General features: G+C 39.1%; 1 protein-coding gene across 1 annotated transcript in view; it reads left to right on the top strand.

The window, feature by feature from the left end:
* Positions 1-11989, top strand: part of EDNRB (endothelin receptor type B) — a 14105-nt gene continuing 2116 nt past the window's right edge. The window contains exons 1-6 of the mRNA XM_010186760.1: positions 1-219; positions 8878-8990; positions 9159-9363; positions 9710-9859; positions 11014-11147; positions 11723-11831. Of these exons, the coding sequence (XP_010185062.1) occupies positions 1-219; positions 8878-8990; positions 9159-9363; positions 9710-9859; positions 11014-11147; positions 11723-11831 (930 nt within the window). The remainder of the gene's footprint in view (positions 220-8877; positions 8991-9158; positions 9364-9709; positions 9860-11013; positions 11148-11722; positions 11832-11989) is intronic.

Here is an 11989-nt window from a genome sequence, read left to right on the forward strand (position 1 = left end):
ATGTGCACGGGGCAGACGGAGATCAAGGAAACTTTCAAGTACATCAACACGGTGGTGTCCTGCCTAGTCTTCGTCTTGGGCATCATCGGCAACTCCACGCTGCTGCGGATCATCTACAAGAACAAGTGCATGAGGAACGGGCCCAACATCCTCATCGCCAGCCTGGCTCTGGGCGACCTGCTTCACATCATCATCGACATTCCCATCAATGTCTACAAGGTGAGGGGGGAGCCGGGGATAGGTGCGGGAGAGGGCGCCGGGGGTCCGGCGGGCTCTTCTGGGGGCTGTCCCGGCAGATACCGGCACCGCCGCGGGTGCAGGAGGGCGTAACGCGCCCCCCTTCCTGGCTGGGAAACACCTGGGAACTTGACGTCATGCCAAAAACCTGCAGGAGGGTGGTATCCTGGTCAGCTGTTGTACCAAATGGCAACCCCCTGTGTGCCCCAATCCCAACTGTCTCAGCGGTCCAGTCTGGGAATGGGGCAGAGGTGTGTGGCTGGAAGTGGCCAAGCTCTGAAAGTCACCTGGAAACAAGAGCTGTCCCAGGGATTAAAAAAATGAATGCAATAAACACGCAATGGATTTGTCACTTCCCTCCTTGTCTGCCCAAGGAATGGAGGGAAGACACAGAAGACCCTCTCCTGGGGGGTGGTTACCACTCGGTCTCTCCTGCGCAGCTGGGGCAGGTTTACTGCACACGGACTGTGCAACTTTGCAGCTCGGGGGGCTTTTCTCAGGAGGAACCAAGCTCATTCAACAGAGCGATTGCATTATTTCTATACATCCAGTGGTTGTGAGGCACAATGCTTTCCTGAGCTGTGAAGCCTTTTGCCAGTGCATGGGCACCCGAGATCGAGTGAGCAACACCTGCTGCTCCTGCACCCTCTTTGCTCTGCTCTTTGACGTGATATGGCTCTAGTGCAACCTATGTCTCCTCTATGCTTGTGCATTTGTCTTAGGGAATTGCATGGGCAGTTGAATCCAGCCCCTAGTTAACGATCAGCCCTCTTGGGAGGGATGCTGGAAATGACAAGGCACCTTCTGCCTTGAAAGTTTGCAGTCTGGGTCCTTGAGCACCTGTCAGTTACTGCATGAAGTGAACATGAAAGCCTTCATCTCTTCCTTCTCCTCACTTCATATGCATGCTTTCAGAACTGGGGTTTGTTACTTTTAGCTTTGGAAAACCATGTTGAAGGGTAGTGTTTAATCCCAGAAGCTCTTGAAATAGGACAATGCTGTGTCTTTATCCTTTTAAAGTTCCTAAGTATTATAAAGCAGGCAACTTAAAACTCATCACAACTGTTGTAAATTCATGAGCGAGATAATATGGATTACATGGAAATTCTGATTTGGAGTTTCAGTATTTTCCATACTATACATTTACCGTAGTTCTTGTGAGAGGCATATAGTCTTCTGAGTGAGACTGGAATTTATGAAACAAAATACTTTTTGTAAAAGTTTTTTTATCTGTTCTCAGAAAAAATCAAAAAGTTTGAATCAATAACAGCTGCTCAGTAAAAGACTGTGCAATCTCAGTGACACTATTTCAAAATTAAATTAATGATAACATGCAATAACATACTGCAGTCCTTATCTTGTTTGAGTGTCAACACGTATATCATTATGAGTAGGTTGGAGTGGGAGGAATGATAGGTCAGATTACAAACTGATAAATATTATACCAGCTGCAAGACCAATAATTTTATTGTGCTATTGATAATGCTAGGAGCTAAGCAATAGGTCTCAAATGCTAAATCTCCCATGCTGCTACTCATCTTAATGAAAAGCCCATAATAAAATTCTATTCCTTACAATAGTGAGTTTTAAATACTTGCTGTTTTAAAATAGGACTTTTGAATAAATGTGAGTTAAAAAAACAAACAAACCAACCTTAGATATTGTGTTTATTTAGTCAAAATTATGAGTTTGAGTGTGGTTTGAGTTGATAACTTTTTATCAACTCTACATCCCATTTAATTCCACCCACAGAGCAACCTTATGAGAGACAACACAGTAATGCAATGAAAAACTGGCTATAATCACCCAGCAGTATGGGAAAAAGCAAAGGCTAGCAAAGACTTAGTTTGTAAATCAAGCATAGTTAACAGTTGTAACTTGCAATTTGGAACAATTTTAAACTGGATGAAACAGATCTTCAGAATTGCTACCGGATTCTCAGACAGCTGCATGAAAAGGACTGTGAGACAATTTTTCATGTTAATATAATGCCAGCAGTTCACTCAACACCACTTGCAGTAGAAAATGTGAAAGTGTCTGTGAACACTTCCCAGACAGACCCGTAAGAGAGAACTCAGAATTCATACTCAGAGCAGCATTTTATGGTGTACTAGAAGTGCTAACTGCAAAAAGATGCCCCTTGTGACTATTTGAGTGAATATGTAGCTGAAAGAATGCACAAATGAAAACTAAAAAAAATCTAAAAAACATCTAAAGAAAAGCAGGTGTTATCTAGACTGTGAGGCAAATGCAGGCCAATGTGTAAAATGCTGATTAGTCCATTGCACTTGATAAATTTGAATATCGATCGATATGTTCAGTAGAAAATGGTAAGTATTGCAATCTGTCACACAGTCAGGAGCCTGGGTGTAAAATGAGGGGCGTTCAGTTCCAGCATGCAGAACCTGGAAGATCTTTTTTGGCATTCAGGGTCCTGTTAAGCAATCTGGCTTTGGCCGTACCCCCAGAACTGCAGAAAGGGAAGCAAAGGAAAGTCGGAGACAATCATTTCTGCAGTGCATAATGGTGTGGCAGTGTAGATACTTGGCAAAATTGCTACTAATTGGATGTGAAGGTGGTCCTATGCCTGGTTAACTGCTTGACTGCGCAGACCAAGTAAGCCTGTCTTCATTAATTTGAGGCTGCAAACAGCTTTTAAATGCGTGACCTTAAGGAGCAGGATAGAATAGGTGGTCAGTGAGCTTCTTATGTCCTGCTCTGCACTTAATCTTTGGAAGACACAGCAGTGGCAGCTTGTACACCTGCCAATACAGGTCTGCAGTTCTGGAAGGCTTATGCTCAGTTTCCCAAATAGATGAAGTTAGTAACTCCCATGTGTAAGACACCAAAACAACATCAGGATTGGAAATTCCAAACTTACACTAGCTCTGCCTCTCATGCATTTGTCTAATGAAATAGGAACATAGACTTGAAAAAGCCATAATCAAATAATATTGTAATATGCTTTCCCTTCTGATATATAGACGTCTCTCATTTTGTAGTATTTATTCTCTTATATTAAATCCAATTTATTGTCATCTTCCAATGGATTTTTAACAGGAGGAACAACCTATCCTCTGTACACTTCTGTGACTTTCTGAACTCTGGCTATTGACTTGCAGTGACACAAATGACTGAGGAAGAATATCTACCTGGAAATACTGTCACAGAATCCTTTATCTCAGAGCACAATGGAAGAGTGGGGAAAAAAAATTTATAGGGAAGGAACAAAAACTGGTCTCTATCTAAGCCAATGATCAAAGGCCAAAGTCAGCTTTTATAGTAATGTATTACTAATGTGTAGTAAATTTTTCAGTAATGTATTTTAGGGCTTACATAAAAAATATAGTTAACCTTATATAGCATTGTCAAGCACTGGAAAGATAAGAAAGACCAGATTAGGGACTGTAGTATCCCACGTAGGTGCAAACTGGCCCCTTTGTTAATCCAGTTGTGCTCTGAAGAAGGCAGGGTTTCCATGGAAATGTCTTTGTGATGACCCTACTAAGTCTTGTAATGCAAGTACCTGTAGGGCAGGCATCACAGTAAAGCCAATCTTTTCTTAACTTTCAGAAAAAGTCAAGGTGCTTGCCTTCAGAAAACATTGTTACTATTCCATATTACAGCTTTTGACCACCTGTCCTTCTGGTGTTAAAGATAACAACCTCTTTATTGGGCGAAATGCATTATTTCCTTTCAACGTCTGAACCCCTTGAGATCTTGCAAAGTTAATCTCAGAATTTCTTACACAAAGTTTATTGATCTCTGACCATATTAAATTAGAAGTTTAGTTTGCTTAGGAACCTTTTATGGTCAACAAATGCAGCTTGTAGGCATTTAAAAAAATCTGAATTGTTCAGTGGAGGAACCTGTCTAGACTCTGCAGGCAATAGAAGGTATCTTCTGTAGTTAGATGGGAATGATCTACTCTGAAGTCCAACATAAAGGGTAGTGGCAATGTCTGTATGCTGTTAGAAGTACACTTACATAGTTTTCATGATGGATCTCCAAACTGAAATATGTTAGATGATGTCAGTATAGATTTCTAAATTCAGAGTTATTTTTTCAGGATGTATATGTTTGTTATGTATACATTCACTTAAAAGATGCATGCAACAAATTTTAAAAAGTTTTATTCTCATATTTTTTTAAAATTTCTTTGCTTCTACCCTGTGTTTATGCTGCACAATCTGACAGCAGCACAGCTTTCTTAATGGTTACTTTAGATGCAGTCCTTTCACTGTGATTGTGAAATTGCAAAAGTTGTTCACTTTGACAATACCTTGTGAGGTTTCTGTCATTTTCAAGATGTGTATATGATATTACATGATGTTAATTAAGTATATTTAAATTAAGTTTCCAAGTAGAAGCTATTAATAAAAACACAGGAAAAGAAGCTAATTGCATGCCTCCTATTCAGATTTGCACGGTTTACTGGATAGATTAGTAAAACATTCTTAGCTTAACTAAGAAGTGGGAAATATATTTCCTTGTCTAGAGGGAAGATCCCCACCCTAACATCATAGTTATTGTTAAATATTAATAAGTTTTGTAATGTTGTCTGATTTATCCCTGACCATAAACTTAATTTCCTGGGCAAATTTCCTGTTTTGAAAAAATGCTTGCTCCTATGAAATCCTGAAAAATACATTTATCTGCATGACCTCTCCGTCTCAAAATTATCAAGCGAAAATCTGCCAGTCATTTCACAGATGCATTAAAAAAGTGTTGCTTGTGAATTAGGTGTGCAGTTGCATGTCTGATTTCCTGTGTAACTCTGCAATTCATAATCATGAAAATCAAGTCTTGTCCTGTGAACCAGACGTACTGCGAATGCACAGCTAGGAGGAAGTACAAATTCCTGCTCTGCGTTTCCGTGTGCATTCATTGCTTGGGACTGAGACACAGTTGTAAATAAGTGCACACTTTGCTGCTTCTTCATGCCCAACTGCAGAAAGTCAACAGGAGTGAGTTGGAGCCTTCTGGCTGGTGGCCACAGCAGATGAGACATCAAGAGCAGGGTGTTGTGCTTGTATGCTGGCGTATTCCAGCAGCAGATGAAGAACATAGAATCATAGAATGGTTTGGATCAGAAGGGACCTTAAAACTCATCCAGTCCAACACCCTTGCCATGAGCACGGACACCTCCCACCAGACCAAGTTGCCCAAAGCCCTGTCCAGCCTGGCCTTGAACACTTTTAGGGAGGGGGCATCCATAACTTCTCGGGGCAACCAGTTCCAACATCTTTCTGTTCCTACACAATCAAGAAGAAGCAGGGCAGGAATTGTAATTTGCAGGTGTGTCTCTGAGTCAGAGCATCTCTTGGGGCTACTTTTGTAGCTGTGCAGCTTTCACATCAGTTTAGGCTCAGATTTGTGTCTGGTCTGAGAAAGTGCTGGCTGGAAGTGCATCAGATGTATTGGTTCTTTAAAGTGTGATTTCACATCATTCTGCAATGCATTCCCTTTCTTTTCATTCTGTTTTATTTCATCTACAACATATTTCTGTGGCTTAGCAGTTAAAATTTTGCCCATGTAAAACAAGTGGCTATAAAACATTGGAAAAGGTCACTCGGAATACAGCCAGTGGTGGATGTCTTTTGGCAATTTACTGCTGAAAACGCAATATTATTTTTCTCTTTGCTGCCACTTGGCAATGTCTCATGACTCTAAGTCATTTTTCATTTGTAAAATGGCACTCTTTGTACAGATACTCTATTATGAATCATAAGAAAATTGTTTTACCCATACAAAATTGTATTAGACTGCATCTATACTTCACTTAGAATAATCATTGCTCTTGTCCTCAAATGTGATGCTACTGAATACTTTACAGTGGATTTTCACTATACTTGAAAGTGGTGTTTTAGGAAATGGCAATACAGGGGACAAACAGAAACAACAAGGAAGCATAGTTCGGCAATTAAAACATAGTACTTTTTTTCCTTTTACTTTCTTTATGTTTTCAAGCTTTTGCTGCAAAGCATATCATTAACCACTTGCAATACCATGCTAGAGAAACTTATGACTCATGCATTACAATGCTCAAATTTCACAATACATCAGCTGCAAGAGATAAAGGACGTGTTTTTCCAATCCAATGCAGGCAGCTGTGTGTCCATTCTGCCCCTGATTTCAGCTGGCTGAACGCAAGTAATATTTTGATGTTATGCTAAACTCAAGCTAATGCTTCCTTTCTCTCAGTAGACTGCGTTCATGCATGTGCAGCCTCATTATCATCCAGCCATATGGCTCCCATACTGGAGCTGGCTCAAATCCAGTTAGCTTGTAGCACAGGTGTGACTGTCTGCACCTGAGAGATAAGCGTTAGTTCAGGGAAGTCTCTTATGTGTGGCTGAACTGTTGTGATTTTAGGGTAGAGAGACAGGGAGTATCTTGCACATAAACCAGCTAAAAGTTGTAGCTAAAAGTCTTCAACGCAATCTGCCAACAGAAGTTTGACCAAAGTTCTGAGTTTTATTTCAATAAAGAACAATTCTTTTTTTTATTCTAAGTGCTGTTTTAGCAAGTCGCCTCTGGTTTAATATCTACACATGTACAATATACAATAGATACTATGAACATGTATGCAATGTACTTGCTACCCAGTCTTTGACTTCTGTAGTAACTAGGTGCGGTAGGCTGGAGGTTCATTGCTTGGTTGATATAAATCCAGGTGTCACTGGATTCTATCTATTTAGAACACTGGTAATTATTCATATTGCAATTTTAATGGTAGTTTGTTACTATCAACCCTTTACAGCAATTCAGAAGAAGTCTCAGGGAGAAGCTTTACTGAAAAATACTCTAATTATAGACTGAGTTATTTTCCCACATCACATAGTAGAAGACACTGTGTGGTTATTACAGCCTCATCCTGACTTCCTTTGCTTTATTACTTCCCATAAAATTATAAGGAAACATAAATCCTTAGGTTTTTTTTTTGCTTAATTTCTGCGGGAGCATTATACTCTTTGTCTTACTTAAGTAGATCATTTATGAAATAGGTCAAGTCTGGGCTGTGTTACAGTTTTCCTACTGCTCTTCTTTGAAAGATCCCATTTCAGCACAATAGTGAAGGTGATTTCTATTTTCTGGTACCTGAAAGTACTGCCACTTCATAGGGATTTCCAAAAGCACATAGTCATGAACTGTACTTAACTTTCTTTGTGTTAAAATAAAATGATACAATTATACCAGGGTTTTTCAAAAACTGTCTTGGATCTTGTGGCTGTTCATCCTTAAATGCACATGTATGTGCACTTAAGGACTTTGCTGAACCAAACCAACATGCTCAGGCAACTCCGTGACTGTTTTCAACCATTTTGGTGTCCCCAGCAGAATCTCTGCAGTATTATGGTCTGTTTCTCCTTTTCTTATATACCTGTTAAATTAAATATCTTAGGAGACCTGAGCTTGTGTGTAGTTACTGTTCTTTCCTCTCCTTTTACATTTTCTTGCCCTCTTTTCTGCGACAGATCTAAAAGGCCTCTTTTGAAGAAAGTGCTGAAAAACAGACATGGGCTTAGCTGATGTTATTAATTACAGAAACTCAGAAAGTTTACTTTTGTATATAATGATTGTGACTATTTCTTGGCATAAGCTCTGTTTTGGAGAGTTTTGTTTTTACGAAGATCTGGAAGATTTGGCTGCTGCTGTGGTGCATTTGAGCCATTAGAGCAGCTCATAGCAGAGTACAAAGATTAAATGTTTCTAAACTAAAGCTGCAAATGAACAGTTCATAACACCAGCTGTGAGGAAGGTGCTTTCTGTGTCCAGTAAGTCTTGTTCCCTAAATGAACTAAAAGGTACCACTGAAGATGTGACAGGAGATTTCCTTTAAAGTTTACTACCCAAAGTGCAATTGAACCAGCCTAAAAGTCATTGTGCTGCTTTCTTTATTCTGTAGCACTTACATGTATGCCGAATGTGCAGATATTCCTTTCGGTATTGCAATACTGAATCACTGGAAAACTGGGCAATAGAGATCTCCAGTGCGAGATTCATCTGATCTGTCTTTACCTGCTGCAGAACATCTAGTTCAGACTAGCTGTTTAGGCTCCCTGAGTGTCTGGTGGGTCCCTTACTACATTATTGGATGATCAACTAAACGCTATGGGATACATTGCTCTCCAGCGTTGCCTGACTTCTCAGCTGAGACACCAAGCTTCAAATAAACCCCACAACAGTTGTGCGCTTGTTGGCTTTGTCTCTGTTCTCATCAGCTTCAAATAGTTTTCTGTATTTCTACTAAATAGAGGGTTAGTCAGAACATATAAGAAAAGCAGTGAACACTCAAGACAGATGAAGCCAGTACAGGGGGGAAATCCTCACCTGCTCAGTTATATTTCACCATAAACATGGATGTGGTGAAGTTGGAACCAAAATGAGTGGAGCTTGCAGGGCTTGAGAAGTCAGGATTATCCCTTCGTGCATATATCCTTGCTCAGCCAGGCAGTGACTGGGATGCTACTGCCTTGTTTTTAGGACACGCACCTTGGAGACTCCCTTGGGAAAAGGTTCTTCTTGACTAAGTTTTGCATGGTGGAGAAGAAAAACGATTAAGAGAAAAGTCTATGTTGCATCTCTGGGATTTTTTTTTTTTAATATTGATTTCTAACTGTTGTTTTCTTTTCATAGCTGCTTGCAGAGGACTGGCCCTTTGGTGTCGAAATGTGCAAATTAGTACCCTTCATTCAAAAGGCATCGGTGGGCATCACAGTGTTGAGTTTGTGTGCCCTCAGTATAGATAGGTGAGACTCATTGCTTCATCAAACCCTTCACTTTCTTTTAAATGTGGATATTGGCTCAAATTCACCTTCCCACTCAGCTGATACAATACAAATAAGCTGAGATTAAGACCATTAACCTGTGTGGGTTTTCTAATATTTTTAATTTGCAAATGTGTGCTGTTGCTTCAGATACCGAGCAGTTGCTTCTTGGAGCCGTATTAAAGGAATTGGAGTGCCAAAGTGGACTGCTGTTGAAATTGTACTGATTTGGGTTATATCAGTGATACTGGCTGTTCCAGAAGCTATCGCATTTGACATGATTACCATGGAGTACAGAGGAAAGGATCTTAGGATCTGCCTACTTCACCCCACACAGAAAACATCCTTTATGATGGTAAGACACTGAGATTTGTAAAATCACAGCTTTCCAGAGTATTTTCTTGGATCTTTTCAGTGCTCTGTGGACTGTAATGTGCACAAGTCTATGTGAAATATAGGTGAATAAAATGTTCAAATGAAATGCTGACAAATTTCTGAATTATGTTGTTTATAAAAAGAGCATCCAGAAACTTGTCTTTTTGTAGGCTTTAGGTTTATTACTCTCGTCCTGTTTTCTCATCTGTAAGGTATGCCTTATAGAGATACTTTTCAGTACAGACAGGCCAATTTATTATAGTGTACTTTCCAGAATGCTCAACACTAAACTCCTAACAATGTTTTTGCTTTTGTTTTCCTTCTAGTTTTATAAGCAAGCCAAAGACTGGTGGCTGTTTAGCTTTTACTTCTGTTTGCCACTGGCCATCACAGCATTTTTCTATACTCTCATGACCTGTGAGATGTTACGAAAGAAAAGTGGGATGCAGATTGCTTTAAATGACCACTTAAAACAGGTAAAAATTCATTCTCGACAATTCTGCTGGCTGTAGAGAGGATGACAATAATACCTTTATTGACTTCCCTGCCACATCATTATTCTGTTCCTGTGTGACACCTTCAGGATTACTACTAAGAAAGTGATGCTGCTGAGCTCCTATCTATCTCTTTGTCTATGTCTCTATATCATCTATATCTATATATCTATATATCTATATCTATATCTCTATATCTGTATCTATATCATCTGTATCTCCCTCTCTCCCTCTCTCCCTCTCTCCCTCATCTATATCTATGTTACCTTTATCTGTATATATATACCATTTATCTGTATATATATCACATTTATCTGTATATATATCACATTTATCTGTATATATATCACATTTATCTGTATCTATATCTTTATTGCTCTATCTATATCTACATTAACCATTATCTGTATCTATACCTATGTCTGTATCTAATCAGATCCCTCTGAAACCTAAGACTGCAATCACAATTTTTTTTTTTAGTGTTAACCCATCACATTATATAGTTTGTTTTTTTTCTTTACAATAATGAAAGCTGGATATTTTGTAATGAAAATTGAGGTGGTACTGTAATATAGAAGCTGGTACTGTGAAATTGTTAATTATTTTGAACCAATTTCATGCTGAACTGTAGTGAGGTTAGCAGTATATCGGCATAAAACATTCCCAAATACATTCTGAATTAGTAGCGCACCAGACACAAATATCATGCAACATTTGTACTATAAAGTATATTTGTGCTCATTTCGTCTTACCTTGATAAAGCTGTAATTGAAATCTCTTGGTGCATTTAAAATAAGACCTGAGATCAAAGCACAAGAAAATACAATTGAGAAGAAGCTGATGTTTGAAAATTATGAGGAGACAAATGTGTTCTTAATTTTAATATAAATGAATGTTTTTATGTCTTTGATTTTTCATATTATTACTCATACTTTTTAAAATTAAAAATTTGGAGAATCAGTGCAAGACATCTAAAACAATAGAAAGGATTAAGTATTCCAAGAAAACGAAATACTCTGATGTTCTCCTATTTTGATAGAGGTTTTATTTTGTTTATTAAACATTTAGATGTTAGAAGACAACAACAATCCAGAGACAGAAACTATAACAATGTTCTGTCCAATTTTCTTTTTCAGAGACGTGAGGTGGCCAAAACCGTGTTCTGTCTGGTACTTGTTTTTGCCTTGTGTTGGCTCCCACTTCACTTAAGCAGAATATTGAAGCTCACTATTTATGATCAGAAGGACCCCAACAGATGTGAACTTTTAAGGTGAGGCTGCAAAAATAGGATGCCCGTGTGCTGCTGACATTCTCCGTAAATATATTTGGATTTCTTAATGAACTCGCGTACTCTGTGTGTCTGAAGTTCTCCTTGCTTGTTCATCCAGGACACTCTGGTTTCACTCTAGTAGTGGAGGCAGGAAATCATGAGGAAACCCATGAACACAGGGATTCTCTCCTTCCTCTGTCTTCCTCCTGATCCCTTTTGGGACTCTTCTCCTGTGTTGTGTTGTGAGGGCAGAGAGGAATTTCTCTCCTTGTTTTCCCTTTCAACAGCACAGCTAGGATTATATCTGTGAAGAAAACCTTATATTTCCTCCCACAGGTTAAGGTGGTTGGATCTTCTGAAATTACTTTCATGAGAGTGGTCTACTGATTCAGACTTTAATATTGAGCAAAATTGTTACCTCCATGAGTTAATCCTGTCAATATAAGCCCCTTTACTCTATTATGTTTAATGGTTAGTCTTGGTTGAGGAAAGCTGAGTCCAGTTTATATAGTTGTAAATATCTACTAAGCCTTTTCAGAAAAAATGAGAAGTGTCTTACTTTAATTTCCACACAGCTTTTTTCTTGTGATGGACTACATTGGTATTAACATGGCTTCACTGAATTCCTGCATCAATCCGATCGCTCTGTATTTGGTGAGCAAAAGATTCCAAAACTGCTTTAAGGTAAGAGACTGTGGGGAGCTGCTCCTCTGGTTAAGATCTGGTGTCAGCATTAAAATTCATTCCATAACGTGCACAAAGTGTTTTAAATGGTCATTACATTTTATTTTAAACTTTGACTGGGTTATGGTAGGTGTCCTCTCCCATCTCCTGCTGCAGCT

This window comes from Mesitornis unicolor, unplaced genomic scaffold, assembly GCF_000695765.1.
Source record: "Mesitornis unicolor isolate BGI_N332 unplaced genomic scaffold, ASM69576v1 scaffold4026, whole genome shotgun sequence".
Classification (NCBI taxonomy): Eukaryota; Metazoa; Chordata; class Aves; order Mesitornithiformes; family Mesitornithidae; genus Mesitornis; species Mesitornis unicolor.